We start from the raw sequence: 16,741 nt of genomic DNA on the forward strand, positions 1-16,741 counted from the left end.
GAGATACCAAAACCATTTGGGCATGATGTCCCCTGTTTGGTGCTGACCAGTCCTCTTTTAAGACTCCTTATTGATAGGCAATAAAGCCATCAAGTCAGCTCCCTCATATGACATACATCATGCTCAAAGATCTAAAATCGTGTTCCTATATATTCAACATTGAATGTGCAATTTATGACAGCTATTATCCAAATGTACCATTGAAACACGTATTCCCACAAATTAAAGTGCAAGTGTTGTTTTGCTATAAGTACCACGTTACTTTGTGATGGCGATTTCCTGAACATTTAGGACCGCACTATGCGTGCAAACTTGCTTTTTTGCAGCAGGTAAAAATGGTAGTTAATGAACCATCCCAGAAGATAATAATTAGGAACAGGAGTAAGCCATTCAGCCCCTCAAACCTCCTCCGTCATTCAATAAGATCATGGCTGATCGGACATTGTTCACATCCATTCTCCTGCCTTTCCCCCAGAACTCTCGATTACTCCTTTTGATCAAAAATCTCTCAGCCTTAAGTAGACACAATGACTCTATCCCCACAGCTCTCTGCAGCACGGAGTTTCTCAGGCTCACAGCCCTCTGGGAGAAGAATTTCCTCCTCATCTCAATGAATGAAACCAATTTAAGACTGAGATGAGGAGGAATTTCTTCTCCCAGAGGGTTGTGAGTCTTAGAAACTCCTTGTTGCAGACAGCTATGGGGACAGAGACTTTATGTATACTTAAGGCTAAGATAGATGCATTAAAGACTGAAATATACTGTTTTATGGAATTATCATTTGTGGATTTTCTTTACTTTGCCTCTACAACATACAATGCAGCAACAATGGTTGTTTGCAAAGGAAACAATTTGTCCCTAATCAAACCAATTTCAAACCCTAACTAGTAAATATGAATTTACTTTGAAATTGTGCGTAGTCCCTGGATGCATCGTGTCAGGAATTACATAAACTGGATCAATGGAAGATTTATATTTTTGACAGGATTTTTGTCCATTAAGCAAGTTTAGGGTAAGAAGCCTTTCTTTACAAGGCTGCGTGTTCACATCTTATACGACAACTTAGATGGGATCGTGCACACCACGAGATTTCTTAAATTTTATCAGGGGATGAACCTGTCCACAATCACACTTCTATCTCACTAAAATCCCAGGCTACCTCTCGCTGACTGTATGCTAATCATTAAATGTCTTCAGCTGGTAAGCAATGGCATAACACTCATGATATGTTGTGATATGTTAGACAAGCTCATTTTAGAAAAGGTTGTTCTGACTGTTGCTTCGGTGAGGTAGTATCGTTTTCTATTGTTGCGTACAATACAGCATCACGTCTGGTTTCAGAGAGAGCCCGGCTATTCCCAACACCAAAAAAGACCCGCAGTCAACATGAAATATATAAATTGATTCATTATCGGAAATAAATTTCGAATTAATGCTGTAAGAATTAAATACAATTCATTGACTTGGAACTAGAAGTTGCGTGCGTTGAAATATTACTCTCGATCAACCCTGAGTCATCTTTCACATCAAAAATCTCAAGCCTCTGCTTTTAGATAATTTGACCACAGGATATAATTTGCAACATTTGCTATCGTAACTTCTGATGAGATGTAACTTTAGCTTGACACGCTTTCCTGCTTTGTTGCGAAATTTTAAATAGTCAGCAGAATTTCCAAGTCCTCGAAATTTCCATGTCGCCAAAACATATCTGACTTCCCGTCCAGAACGAACTCGTGGGTTTAAGCACCTATTGGAATTGAGTTTGTGGAGGAGTTCGCTGGCTGGAACGTTCCATACTGGAGACCAAGCATGGGATTTGTTTCAGCACGGATCAAATGCAGTGCTGTCATTACTTTGTTTCTCTAATCTCTCTGCTGCTTGCCGTCACTTTACAGAACAACTTCCGGACGAGCAGCCTAGAGTTTGATCTCAGCCCTGCTGTTAGAGCTCAATTAACTCGGGTAGCGGATTCTCCAAACCCAAGGATTGAGAGCGAAATGTGCATCAGGCCAGCGCCGCAGAGTTCACACCCAAACAGGCTGCTCCTTACACGTGCCTGTTAACAGGTTCCTCGGAGTGAGGTTAGGTTGCCCATTTCTAAGTAATGACAAAATACGGAATCTGGAAATATCTACCTCTAACACGAGTAAAGCTTGCTAACTAGATCCTGTACAGTTCTTGCAAAACGAACTTGTTTTTCAATGCAACTTTTGAGGTGAAATACTTATTTGCGAGCTTAAACATTCCTGTAATAAAGTGGTTGGTATAATTTAAAAAGCGGGAAAATAGTTCATGTGCACAGTCTTAAATCTAAAACATCAAGTGCCCATTTTCATGTCGATATGAACTATTTAAGTTCGAGTTTGTTAACTTTTTTGGTGCACCGAAAGGCAAATTAAAATATTTCATTGTTTTTCAAAATTCTGCATTGTAGAAAGAGAGCTGATCTATTACTATCATTCTGGAGGTAAATGGAGAGAGTGCTCTCGATCACCAACGTATCAATTCAACTTGTGAAGACTACAATTATTCAGTTGTCAATTAAAATGTTTTAATCTGCATCCGTAGAGAGTTAACGGGCTGCAGGATTCAGTGACAGTTCTTCATTGAAAGCACGGCAACATCTTTTTCAACAGATCACAAAGAAGCCATTGAACATCAGAACAGATAACTCAATGAAGAGGACACTTTCTTCTCCTCACTTTGAATGTCAAGGAAACGTTCTATAGCCATTGACTATCCAATCTGATAACAACAGATAAAAGTATCCTCATGTTAGAGACTGGGGTCGGTGATAACTAATTTTACAGCTTTTGAATAGCCCAAGAGGAAGGTAGATATAGATATATTAAAACCTTATTTGAAATTCTAAATAGTGCTTGAAATAGTTACGACTGCTCTTTATATCTACAGAACAGAAGCGCCGTTTTCTACTTTACACCCATCAGAAGATGCATTGCCTTGGTAGTCTTACAGCATGATTGAAGTAATATAATTGCATCAGTTGATATTCAAATCATTGTATTCAGGTGCCACTGTATAAAAAAGCAAATATTGAATTATCGATCAAAATCAATAAACTCCACCCCGTGTAATGAAGGACGGTCTGTACTACGAAATTTGTCAGAGCCCCCGACATCTGTATTGGAGTTGTTTCTGCTCTTTGTATTATCTGCCAGATCCAGTGACAGAACCCTAACCATTAGGCCGCAAGTATTGAATGGAGGAGCGATTGAACACACATTGCTGTGTAATGTAAAATTATACATTTTGAATTTCTCAAGTCATGGATATGTGTCAATACTTTCAACAGCTTACCACGCGCCAGCACGTAATGAAGTTTTGTTTCTTAAAAAAAGCATTTGTTTGCACTTGGATTCGTTTACTTCATCCTTGGAGAATTTGTCAGGTTTCATTTGGAATGCTCGTGGGAATTGAACAATTGATTATTGGACAAGTACAGCGACCGTGTTCAACAACAACACTAAAACAGTGGAGCATTGTACACCGACAAGGAGTTGCTGCGTAATCGAGAGCTGGTATCAGCAAAATGTTGCGGGAAGGGTCCATGAACCGCACCTGCTGCTCCCTGGTGCTAACAGTCTGCACTCAATGAGCTCACCTCTGTGCAATAGGATCAGAGAGAAACTCGCACACCTAGACCTAGAAGAAAAAGGGGGAAGAAACGCTTCCATATGGCACAAATAAACCGCATTTCGAGCCTAAAAGGACACCCGGGAAACCTTATTAAAAAGACACACTGATCAGATCACGCTATTAACTTGACTTCAATTATGTAACTAACATTGGAGGCAATATAGGACGACAGTGTTACATGGAGCTCGCGGGAGGCTGGGGGGGGGGGGGGGGGGGGAGAGATGTAAGACCATACTGGGGTCATGTGTAACATCCCACGACCTTAAGAAATTTGAAACAATGGAAATGAAAAGGGTAGCCCAAAGAGCGTGAAGTTTTCAAATACCTTTGATGGATTAAGTATAATAATCGTTTGACTTTCCTACTGTTCTGAATCACACAGAATCGATTTCGTGCCACAGCATTGTATTATATAAGCTCCGCCTTCCAACTATAGCCAACGCAAGAGACAGAAAATATTGACAAATAATAGCTAAGCTATTGAATGAAAAGGTCGCGAATTCCCACTGTTCCATCCAACCTAGCGTCGTCAACATTGATTGAATATTTAATAATAATAGACGAGATGAACTAAGTTAGCTGTGGACGTCCTATTCCTTAAAGAAGTAAATACTGTAGAGACAAAAAAAATGCTTACAATGCGTTCAAGATATTAACATATACCTCGCATCTCGGGTCGTCAAAAATTCGCGATTATCCTAACTTGAATTTTGTCATTGTCCGCATGAAGCAGCTTTGCGAGGGGGAGCTCGCTTATTGACAGTCCTGAAGTTGATTAATGAATTGACGATGTAAAACCATCGGCCCATGTAGCCTAACACGGTTCTTGGACAAACTGTAATTGGGATAGAGAGATTAATTAACATAATCTGACATAGGGGTGGGAGGTGGAGAGTGGTTGATTTCTGTTCAGAAACCGTGAGAGAATGCAATGCAGGTGTGAGTTTTGTAAAACATGAACATTTTTAATATTGTTTCTCCAGCCGTACAGTTTCTGGGAGACACGCTCTGGGACCTAAAGTTTTCAAATACTGATATGTTTCCAATCGTTCCCCTCGCCAACTCCCACACCACCACCCCTCAGCCCCACCAACGCCCCTCAAGCTCCACCCTTACCCCATGTACAGCCTTCAGAATGACGGTGTCACCCTCTCCAGTAAAAAGACTCCCGCTGCTGAGACATAAGGCCCTGTTTTCAAGACCCACTCGGAGCACATGGTCTTGGTTGACACCTCAAAGCAGCATCGAGGCGTCATTCCATTGAAGAGCAGTTACAGCGAGGGCCTATCTGCCATCACAAGTAAGGATAACATATTCTACTGTATTCACTAACAACTATTTCTCAGCTAACACTTAAAATATGCGATCTGATCATTTATCCCATTGCTTTTGTGACATTACAACGGCGGACATGTCTCATTGGCAGGAACCACTTTGAGATATCCTGAATGGCACTAGGAAGATTTTCTAATTAACTTGTTCAGAGATGTCATTACACTCCTTTGGCGCAAGTAAGACTTGAACTCAGGCTTCTCGGCTCAAAGATTGAGATACTGCCATTAGGTCACAAGAGCCCACCATAGCAACCTATCTGAGATTGATTTTAATAAAAAAAACCTTTGATTTTTTTATCAAAGTCAGCTGAAAATTCCATCAGCTGGGCACAGTACCAATATCTTCAGAGCATTAGACTGTATCTCTGATTACAATGCCAGTGACAATGCCACGTCTCTCCCTGAACGGCGCTCGATAAATTCAAGGGTTTTTTTTAAAAATAACTGAATAACCCAACCCATTAAGGAACACAGCCATTACAGCCATTGTGCGGTACAATAGAAGATTTGGACTTGTCAATAGGCCCACCTTCCAGTTTTCCCAATTTGTTCCAAATACCCCCTAGCCAAACGGCATGATCTTATCAGAATGATACACCGTTTGCAATTACTCTTTGCTTAAATTAGTTATGTTTTTCTCCTCAAATCTAGAGTGTCCATTTGGATATTCACTCCAAAATTACCTAGTAACGAGGCTGCGGAATTTGATCCCATGAGAGAGGGACAGTCCTTAAACACCTTTTTAATGGAGGCGCTGAAAAAGTGACAAAGTTTAAAAGGACACCATGCAAGTAACTGGATGAAATAACTTGTACCTCTATTCATTCTTACAACTTAAATGTAATTATACAAAACATAAATCGTGAAACGGGTTTCATTGAGTACAACGTTGCCCGTGTTGTGTTCTAAGATTCCTGTGGTCTTTTTCTGGCCCTTTTGCTGCTCTTTACCGGGACTGGTCTTATTCTCTGCAGGAATTTACAATTCTAATACAGAACAAACAACCCGCCCCTTAAATTAGTACAACAGAAAGAGTAAAGGGTCAGACAGCATCGCTGATTAAACATTAACCCTTCGAGTGCTACTGCAACATTCCACAAGTCCTGTCTTTTTTTATTTTTGCCTGAATATGGGAATACATTCACTCCATTCCTTTTTCTTTACGATTCGTTTTAATTGGGGTCTTTAAGAAATAATGATCTCCAAAACTGAGACCTGAAAACCTTGTATAATACAGAGACAGCGCCGTACCGCACACTATAATAAACCGCATTTAACGAAGCATTAATTTGAATGAGTTCTGTCAAAGCACAGAATCTGCAATACACACAGTTACAGCAAAAGTTAGCAGGAAGCGCACCACATCACAAATATAGGCATTACAATATTTACAGAGCACGTAGTCTTAGTTTGCTTTATGTTCTCGGAAGAATGTTTAAAATCTAAGAAATGCCTCCACCCTGCAGTTCCTTTGCGGAGCCCGCTTAGCTTCTAATTATTTCAGTGGAGTACTTGCCCTGGCAATTACTGTAGGAAGCAAAATATACCCAATGCACTTTAAATCCCCAAATCGCTCTATTCACAATCGGCCACAGCCAGCAATATGAAATAAAGCACATCATAGGGCAGACGGAATGGAAGAAGAACAAACATCCTCGTTTTAGAGTTCAAAACACGAAAATATTCAAACGACCAAGAGGGAGTACAAGGCGGGCGATGGTCCGAAGATCATTTGTTAAGCTCTTTTCACGATCACTTTTGATGGTGTCCAGTCGTTTAGCCCTTTTTGGTGCAGCCTCAATCAATTCTGCGATAATAATTTGTTGTGCTTCTCAGGTGAAATCGTCTGCAAACAGGAGAATTAAAACGGCCCCAAATGAACAGGCACTTGGCCATTGTAGAGAGAACACAGAACTTTTGGGAGTGAATTCCAGAAACTTTCTAAAAAGGCTTGTTAAAAAGGAGTCTTTTCATTGCTCGCTTTTACCTCTGGCCAGGCGCAGTCTTTTTTCTTCGGCTCCTAATCCGCATCGTAACGCATTTTTCTCTAATAGGAAAAAAAACACAAAACCGGGTTCCACGCGGTGCTTTAGTGGCTAAAATTGAAAGAGCCGCTTCACAAGGGCACAACAGTATGAATCGCTTTGGAAAATTGGCTGCTCTGAATAGGTGAAGGAGGAAAACGTTTAATCAGGTCCTGGGGAGATTCTGAGATTTCAATCTGCTATTGCCACAGGTGGAATCTGGACTTTCGCCCCTTGAGTCCATAAATAGAGAGAGGACTGAATCAGAAAGAAATGTGTCCATTTTTTAAACTTTCGTAAAATATGTACAGGTTTTAGATGTATGCCGTATGACCACGTAGAGAGAAGTACTCCTCAGGAAACCGACTTCAAAATGTACTCAGTGCAGTACAGTATCTATACTTAAATCCGTGAGAATAATGAATACTTATATCTTAGCGCAGTTATTTTTGTAACTTGCTCCAGGAATGTGTGTGTGTGTGTGTGTGTGTGTGTGTTGGGGGAAGGGGGTAAATTCCAAATTAATAAAAGACAATTGTTTTAGGATTGCTTTAGGCTTAAGTTGTCCGTTGCATACATTATTGCGGTCGGGCCTCATTTCTTATTCATTCAAGATGTGATTTCTCCAGTCCGAGCCGGAGCTTGGCCGACGAAATGGAGTTCAAATGAATGTTTCATTATGTAAAAAAAATCTGGAACATTAGCCCTTCTATGAAGTGATGATAATGATTAATAGTGAGACTGCGGCAAACAGGGCTTTTTCTAACCATTTAAAAAGCAGCCCATAAGCGATGTAAACAGACTTAGCGATAGATTAAAGCATATTAAATGCACAATTATTTTTTCATACCCCCACAGCCACTTCGCCCACGAGCATTGTGGGTGTTGGTGGGAGATTGGAATGGGCTGATGCTATTTGGATGTCACCTTGCTAAGTGACTTCATGTGATGTCAGCTAAATGCAACAGACAGTGATCTCACACTGATGAGGATGTGTGCTATCAAAATGTGACAGTATAGCCACACGCAGTCCTTGGATAATCTGCTCCGCTCTCTAGTAAATGTAGAACCCGTTAAGAATAGACGGTGGCGTCTGGCACATCACTCCTCAGTAAGTTAGTAATCGGAATTTCCAATATCAAACTGGTGACTTGTGCATACAGTAAAGCTTTTAAAATCTAGCAGCAAGATTTTCGCTGTCCTTGTAATTCGTTCTTTTGTGCTGCTTAATGAGCATTAATCTGGTGCCCCTCGGTGCCATTGTTCATGGAGATGTTGATTTGAATGTAAATGGGTGACATGCCAAACGCAAGGTGCTTATTAAATTGATGTGTGTCTTGGCTTTCCTGGAATGCAGGGGAGATCAGAGCGGCTCTAGTCAGCGGCTGCTCACACCAAGTCCTGGGATGGCAAGCTCTGGTCACTTGGAGACAGTTGTGTCCTGTCCCAGGCAGACGGCAAGGAATGGAACCTCCGCCACGACCTGCAATGGAGCTACCCCGAAGGCACTGGCCTTTTCCATCGAAAGGATCATGGCCAAAACCTCAGAACCAAGGAACCAGACTGAACAAAGACAAAGCTTGGAGAAAGCCGAAGGCAAAAAGGTCGGGAAATTGTGTTCTCCTGTCCCGTGTATGCTTCCTATCCAACCTTTCCCTTACGACTTGCAAACTAAAGCGCTCTTGAACTATTCGGAGGTATGGAAGACTAATCTCAGGGGGTCACTTTGTACTTCTGCGGCAATGTGTAAATCAAACTGTGGGATGTGCTGTAAAACTGACTTAACTTTAGGCCCTTCTATGATGACAGCGAACAGACTGATAAAACCCCAAGTCATAAACCAAACAGTCGCTATGCCTGCCAACGGTTCCCTTTATTATTTCAACTATCTGGACACTACCTACCATCCTTCAGAGTTGCTTCGTGGACATCACATCTTCCCATCTCAAATTCTCGGTTCTCAGCCCCCAGCCTCGCTATCTGCTCACCAGAAACTTCTTTTGTTGGAGAATGCTAAATTTGCTAGCTTGGCCGCGGAGAAATATCCAACGCCGCAATTTCCTCACAAAGAACGGATCCCAGGGCAGCTGGACCAAGTGATCAAAGAAAACAACAGCTTTCCAGTCGAAAAGAATGTAATTAAAAATCATCAAAAACTGAGCAACACCTCAAACGATGGCAAACCCAAAAACTTTACCTGTGAAGTGTGTGGAAAGGTAACGTGAAGATTAAAGCGCAAATCGACCACAACGTTTTGATTTTCGCTGATAATGGATTCTGTTCTCATGAGAGAAAAAGACAAGACCAACATCAACTGTTTTGTTCCAAGACAAATTACATGTTCATTGTTTTTATTTTTCTTCCTTTTCCAGGTTTTTAACGCACATTATAACTTAACACGTCACATGCCAGTTCACACTGGTGCCAGGCCGTTTGTGTGCAAGGTCTGTGGGAAGGGTTTTCGACAGGCCAGTACCCTCTGCAGACATAAAATAATCCATACACAGGTACGTGCTCACGTCTTCCCTTATTATCCAGGATGTTTAACACTAAACAATATCTTAATTAGCTTATTAACCGTTTCATTTTCTGATGTATGGTTTTAGTAATACATGAGAAATGACATACACTATCCAGATATTGTATGCGATCGTATTGAAATAACATCGGCTCATGTTTCAGTTTGGAATTTTTTCCCAAATCCCCGTTTAATTGTTCACATAATAATACTGTTTTTGGACTAAACTTTGCGCATGCCTTGTGCCTTTGCTGCATGTTTGTCCCAGTTCGTTTCATTTCTGCTTAACTGTGCTTATCCGAACGTCGGTCGCCAATGACTTCTGCGATTCGTTCTCAGGAGAAACCACATAAATGCAATCAGTGCGGAAAAGCTTTTAACCGAAGCTCCACTCTAAACACTCACATTCGGATCCACGCTGGTTACAAGCCCTTTGTTTGCGAGTTCTGTGGGAAAGGATTTCACCAAAAAGGTACGGTACTTTTCAAGTAGCGTCTACTTAATTGGAATTAGTCTTCACGCGAGTAGCTATTTGGCTCCGTGCATCCATCATATTTAACCACCAGGTTGATCTATAGTATTGCTAGTGCCTGCTGTAAATGGGTGTCCCTTTCCGGGAAAATGTTAATATGTATCTAAATTAATATAACAGGCATGGTTCAATTTTGCCTCTACTTTCTAGTTTCATTTACTTTATTTAAAATTTAATAACATTTATTCGGTTAGCCCGACTAATTCCATTGAGAGACACCGTCACATTATACATACCACAGAGCTATAGAAGAAATTAGAACGATAGAACAGGGGACTATATGCATTGTTAAATACTCGTGCACTCGTTATAAAAGCCTAGTTAGTATTCATTATTTACAATGAAAATCATCGGAAAGAACCGTGCCATCAAAAAACATTTTTCTGCAGCATGGCTTTGGTAAAGCTGCCAGGCTGAATCCAACCTATTTCAAATCAGTCGTGCCATTTTGAACTAACCCTCTTCTAATACGGCTCCTTAATTTGGGTTGTGGGTCAGAAGCTTGACCTCTATCTAATTCCTAATCTGACAGTTTTATGCAGTCCTCTGTTGATTGAGACAAAGTTTGACAACTTCTTGACTCCCATACGGGCAGACTAACACAAGACTGCCTAATGAAGCTTTGCTTCTTCTTAACATAGAAATTCCCTCATCTGAAATTAACTTAATTGTGAACTCTTGACCCTGGTGGAGGAAAAGACTTTCACTAACTTCGAGCTTCTTTATCTTTTCCGCTAGGAAACTACAAGAATCACAAACTGACTCACAGCGGAGAAAAACAGTTTAAATGTAATATCTGCAACAAAGCATTCCATCAGGTGTATAATTTAACGTTTCATATGCATACTCACAACGACAAAAAGCCTTTCACTTGCGGAGCTTGTGGGAAAGGATTTTGCAGGAACTTTGATTTGAAGAAGCATATAAGGAAATTACACGACGGTAATTCCGCCACAGCCCCAGCGAACGAGCGTTCAAGGGTGGGGCAAAGTTAGTTTTATAGACTTCGATTTAGGGTTTTTGAGCGGACAATCAATTCTGTACATTGCATTTTGAAACAAGATCTATTTGAGATTGTTCGATGCACTGCAATGCTCTTTACTTCGCACAGTTATGCAACAGTGGACAATTCATAAGATAACTTTCCACACTTGAATTTGTATGTTTAAATGGATCGAAGTCTGTGCAGAAAAAAAACTACAGAGAAGCGACAGCATGTCTTAGTCCTACAATATTCCAAAAGTGTTGTGAATCGATAGTAATGTAAATATTCATGTTAATTAAATGTCATATCATTATTTTTCCTGTATTGTAGTATTTTATAAATGAAACTTACCGTGGATTGATAAATCTTACATTTTAAAGTATCTGTTAGGACGTTGATTCGTTTGCATTTCTGTACAATTTAATCCGTTGTAAAAATTGAACGTGTCTACCTGCAAAATAAAAAATAAAGTTTTCAATTCTGCATTTGTTTGAATAGCACGGATACGCAAATACGGAGCGATAGCTGCCTTGCTTATTCACAACACAAGAACAAATCTTTGGGCAACGATACAAACTGATAGGAAGATAGATTATTTGTTGACTTTTAACAATAAGATATTGCACCTATTTCTACTGAAGTGTTATCTTTATTTTGAATGCTTTTTTTATACAACGTAATAGAGATTAGGAAACACACGGATCGTTTGCACGAAATGCGGCTCCGAACAGTTTCAAGTAACAAATACCTAGCATTTTGTTACTTTTGCTGGCAACTCAGAAGTGACTCGGAGACATGTTGTGCCAAGGGAGGGAAGGAAAGCTGTTAACATGTCTCCACGCAGAGCAGATGGGCGAGCTCGATGGTTTTAAAGTGAAGATTGGTCAGTGGACTTCTTCCCAGTGTCTCGTCTTTCCTCAGCATTCCACTTGTTCAAATAAAAGCCGCAAGTTGCTTGTTTCGCGTCACTTAAGTCGCATAAATTTCACTTGTTGTAAAAGAAGGCAAATAAAAGTGTGAAACGTCATGCAGATTGATTGATTTCTAAGCAGATATTCATGATCTTCTAAACAAAATAAACGGCAAGATTTAACGCAAATACAGACATTGACCACAATAACTAACTTCGCAATTTGTTTCAAACTGTGCGTCAGGGCGAAGGAGACATTTTTTTAAAAATAATATGCTGTTTACTGAGGCGATTTCGCACTTTTCATAAAGTTATCATGGGATTAGTATCCTTGATGGCACTTTCAAAAACTTTTAGGACAAACCAGGCGAGCGAGTTTGTTAATCGGTGCGGGCAATTGGAAAATAGAATGCCGTTTTCAAAATTTGAAATAAATCCAATGGTGAGGGAATCCGATTTCATTAAGGTGGATACGCCTTTCAGTTTCGTGGTGTTTCCTTGGGAATAACCTCGTGCGATTGAAGGCTATTAGTGCGGCTGGATATTTTCTTTACGATTGATTACGAAATTGTCCAGTCTGTGTAATTGAGTTTTTCACCGAGGCAGATTAAGTGTCTCTTCTCGACCTGCTGTCCGCAACAAATTACTGTTTTATTTTTAGAATACAGTGATGAAATGATAGCACACTTGATCCTGAGAAGAAGCTCGAATCAAAAACAAGTCAGAGACAGCCCGCTTTCCACCAGCCCTCGCAGTAATCAGCCAAGCTCTCTCAGGAGAATGCATTTCCATATTAGCCAATTTGATGTAACAGTGGATAATAAAGTACGAAGGGTTTTTAAAAAAAACCTCCCTTTCCCATGTTTCGCTCCTTTTAATACGGGATAATTTATTCTCCCCACGTCTACACGAACAATATTATTCCAGTGTACCAACAACATTCTGATTTCATCTCAGCTGCGTGCTGCTCACTCCCTGTTTCTCAATGAAATTTAAATTAACCGTTAACAGTAAACGGTGAGACTGTCCAGGGACTGATTAAAAGGCCAATAATTTGAAGAGAATTGCATGTACACCTTTTTACAGTTAATTGAGTGGGTTAATCTTGGTGGCTGCTAGGCTGGGCTGTAAAGATACCGTCATGTGCTTTTGAGTGAAACGTGTTATTTTAATTAAAATCGAAACAAAAGCGGTTTGTTAATTATATTTAAGAACCCTGTTAGGCACAAAACTCTCTGCTACATATCGATCTATTACTGCTTGCTGCACGATGATGATGATGGAAATTGCAATTATATATGGTTTACCACATTGCACACGCGGCAAATCTTTACTGGTTTTTTGAGGGTTTTTTTTTCTGGTTCCTGCGCCTCAATGTCCCTCATGTCATATACTGTAGAAACAAAAAGTTACTGTCTCTCTTTCTTAGACCTTTTTTTCAGTAGCCACCGACAGGCGCTTGCTTCCACACAAGATCGAAAAGTGAAAGTCTAAATGATGCTAGCTCCTTGCGTCCCAGTGGCAAAAAACACTGACTTCTTCAAACAAGCGAGTGTTCTGCGCTACTCCATCGCAACGATCATCCTGCAATAGACGTGCTAGCTTGCAAAGATCAAACTGAACCGGTACAACTGCTGGCTTGCACACACGTTCAAACTTTGTGTTCTACTTTTGTCATTGGCGGTGAACGCGTTACAACTATTGACAATAATGGCCCTGGAAGCTCGTGTAACACCGACCTACTACTCGATGCTCCCTCCAAAGAATCGCATTTATCCCTGAATATCTAGGAAGATGTCTTATTTTAATGCTTGGACCTTGAAGACGCGGCAGCCTCCCCTTCTGTTAGCTGCAAACTGGCTTTCTCTTCCAGAATACGGTTCCCCTTTCAACCAATTCCGAGTGAAAATAACGTCTTTCAAAAAGTTACATATTCAACATAGGTTCATAGATACATACATTTCCAAGTTATATGTGTACCGAGGTGGCGTTCTATGGATTATTACATGCACAATTCACAGATCTTGCACTTCAGTGTGTGGAGTGAAAAACAATGTTTAACCTGAATGACGCTCTAACACTTTCAGCTGACCAAAAACGAAGCTCAAATTATTCCTCACAAATTGCAGCGTTATGTGTTGTCATTGGTTACAATGCCATGAAGTGTTTTAGAAGTGACTTCCAAGAAGTCTGGGCCCATTGCAAAATCCGTAAAACTTAATAGCCTTCAGTTGCACGGCTAAGTTTCAAAATGTCAACGTAACCACTGGTGTGAGTTGAAATCCCCCACATCCCAAGCATACTTACTTCATAAGGCTTGTTAAAGATGCAAGCGCAAATTGGGAAACTAGTCGCAGCAGGTCAGGGTGGATTAAAGGAATAAACATGCCCAGATTTATTTACAGGTCTGGTTACACCATATTCATAAATACAGCTGACTGACACCTCAGGTTTTAATTGGCAACTGGGAGATATTTTTGCTTCCTGGGGAGATACAATCAAGAGCAAACCTGGAGAGACAACAATCTGAAAAAGTCAAAAAGCAATGCTGAATCCATCCCCATTCCAAACACCAGCCTGTGTACATGCGCATGCACACTGCGCATAAATGTTGGAGTATGCCTCCGTACCTGCTTTGTACATTTATTCATCACGTATACAATCCAATCCATAGGTGCAAGTAGATTTCTGACCGCCTTTGTAATAAATACTGTGACACTTCTGCCAGGTTATAATGTCAACAGCAATCATGCCTTTTGCAGATAACTGCTATTTGTCAACTTGTTTCTTCACGATAACCAAAAACAGTTGTCTAGCATATTCCGGTCAATTTGAGAGACAGTCCTTGTAAGTTTCTTCAAATCGTGATTTGTCGCTAGTGACCAGAATTCATGTAATGCTGATTTGTCGACTGAAAATGTATCATCGTTATAATGGGATTGTTTCGACGTTCTCCAAAGCGAAGACGAAATTATACGTTGGAGGAGCTAAATCAACACTTTCATATTATTTTGTTTCATTTTTGGTGGTAACTAGGAAAGCACCAAACTTCACATTACCCACTACATGTCAGGGTATTATAACGTTTTATAATTTACACAATACCAGGGTCATTTCACTGGAAGGATTCTAATGGTTCCGCAGTGCAAAACAATGAATTAAGACAATGTTATATCAAAAGAAAAGCCTGATACAATATATCGTGTTCATTGCATTCAGTGGAATATTTGGTATTGATTCTTCAGAATGATTATCCCCTTAACGATTGTTGATAATAGGTTTCTCTGCACTTATAACCCCGCACTCGAACAATGTTAACCGTGTTTGATTTTGTATCGATATTTTAGTTTATTTAAGAAAATCCCATTTATGGTTTTGCTGCGGTTTATCCACAATCCCAGGTACATTTAAAGCAAAGGGTTTTATTTTTAAATATACTTGCAATATGAGTAGACACCAACATTTTATATACCTCTTCTCAGATTTATACATTTACTTAAGGTCTGAGAAACTCCAAACTAGTGCTATTTTCACACAAATCAAACATTTATTTATGAATACAGAGGACTCAACGTGATCATATTTAAGGTTTGAACAGTTGATATCAGCATAGTTAATAACTGTAAAACGATTTATGTAATTGGCGAGCACTTAAAATGGCAAAACTTTTTTTCATATCAACTGAATAATATCAATGAGCAGTATAAAATACTATTAAAATGTCTTTAGAGGGATCAGGCGTGTGACAATGTCCCACCTGAGTGCGCCAACTCCAGCTTGAAACTCTTCAAATATCTTTGACGGAGAGAAACAGTTACGATAGCTCCTTCACACAATAAAGTTACTCCGCAATCGTAGTGCAGGATGTCTGGACTTTACTGATAGGCTCTGTGGCCTCTGTTAATAATTCCTGTCGTGTATAATTACAGAAGCAGTTATGATACTGCTGGCCCTCGCAGAGATCTAATTTTAGCAAACTTTCAGCATGTTTGGATTTGAAAACAAAAGCACAATCGATAGCCACAGATAACCTTTCAGTATCAGTAATCATAAGCAAAAAAAGTCGAGATTTTTAAAAACCATGTTACTGTTGCAACAATAATAGGCTTAGATCCTTCTTATTCTCAGGATTGCACCATTGTACTGTGTCCGCGCACTTGTTAAAAATCAGCAATATGTGCTCGATTAGCTGGGCAATTCTCACCTAATGGCGTTTGCAGGTGACGAGTTTCTGAGCACAGGAAGTTTCCGGCGAAGATACAAAGTGCATTTTTGCACTGGAGTCCAGTTGCAGGTTCTCTCCCTACCCCATTTGAGAACAAACTTTATGTGATTAGGAAGATTATCTTGATCGCCCAGCTACCGCCCATCCCTGCAACATCGGGAGGAAGCGGTGTAACTACGGCTATCAGTGCCCAATGTCATTTACAGAAAAATGCAATGGAATCTAGTTCTCTTATTGTTTATTACAACCAGGATGTCTACCAAATTCGTTATGGACTTTTCAGCGTCACAAGTTATAATTCAGAGTTCGGTGTATCCTAAAGAGCTGGTAAAATGGAGACAGAAACAATAATACAGGAACAATAATAATTTCATAAGAACCATTCAAGGGAATTTGCTTGCGCCGCAATTCTAACAGGAGTGGAAGAGGCTTTCTCAGGTCCCGAAACACTATTGACATCGTTAGACCCGCATGGATAAAGCACAGCAAGCGCAGAACAGTCATTCAAACTTTATAAACAGTGCGTTTAAAATTGAATGGGGCTGACAGGACCAGC

The 16,741-nt window shown here is 40.1% G+C and overlaps 1 protein-coding gene and 1 long non-coding RNA gene across 5 annotated transcripts in view; one reads left to right on the forward strand and one right to left on the reverse strand.

The window, feature by feature from the left end:
- The window catches only part of LOC125460482 (uncharacterized), a 134,010-nt gene extending 121,230 nt beyond the window's left edge, over positions 1-12,780 (reverse strand). For both annotated transcript variants that reach the window (XR_009446499.1, XR_007249267.2), the window contains exons 1-2: positions 11,799-12,780; positions 11,402-11,501 (exon numbers count right to left, since the gene is read on the reverse strand). This is a non-coding gene — a long non-coding RNA (uncharacterized LOC125460482). The remainder of the gene's footprint in view (positions 1-11,401; positions 11,502-11,798) is intronic.
- Positions 4,941-11,991, forward strand: fezf2 (FEZ family zinc finger 2). Of its 3 annotated transcripts, none has more exons than XM_059649944.1 (5): positions 4,941-4,957; positions 8,373-9,231; positions 9,388-9,522; positions 9,873-10,005; positions 10,804-11,991. In XM_059649944.1, the coding sequence occupies exons 2-5, from the start codon at positions 8,422-8,424 to the stop codon at positions 11,058-11,060; spliced, it is 1,335 nt and encodes a 444-aa protein (XP_059505927.1). In that variant the 5' UTR covers positions 4,941-4,957; positions 8,373-8,421; the 3' UTR covers positions 11,061-11,991. The 3 variants fall into 3 exon arrangements, with proteins under 3 accessions (XP_059505927.1, XP_048403974.1, XP_048403975.1); XM_048548017.2 differs by lacking the exon at positions 4,941-4,957 and adding an exon at positions 6,472-7,390; XM_048548018.2 differs by lacking the exon at positions 4,941-4,957 and adding an exon at positions 6,473-8,126.
- Positions 12,781-16,741: the final 3,961 nt, after the last annotated feature.

The sequence above is a fragment of the Stegostoma tigrinum genome, chromosome 11, assembly GCF_030684315.1.
Source record: "Stegostoma tigrinum isolate sSteTig4 chromosome 11, sSteTig4.hap1, whole genome shotgun sequence".
NCBI lineage: Eukaryota > Metazoa > Chordata > Chondrichthyes > Orectolobiformes > Stegostomatidae > Stegostoma > Stegostoma tigrinum.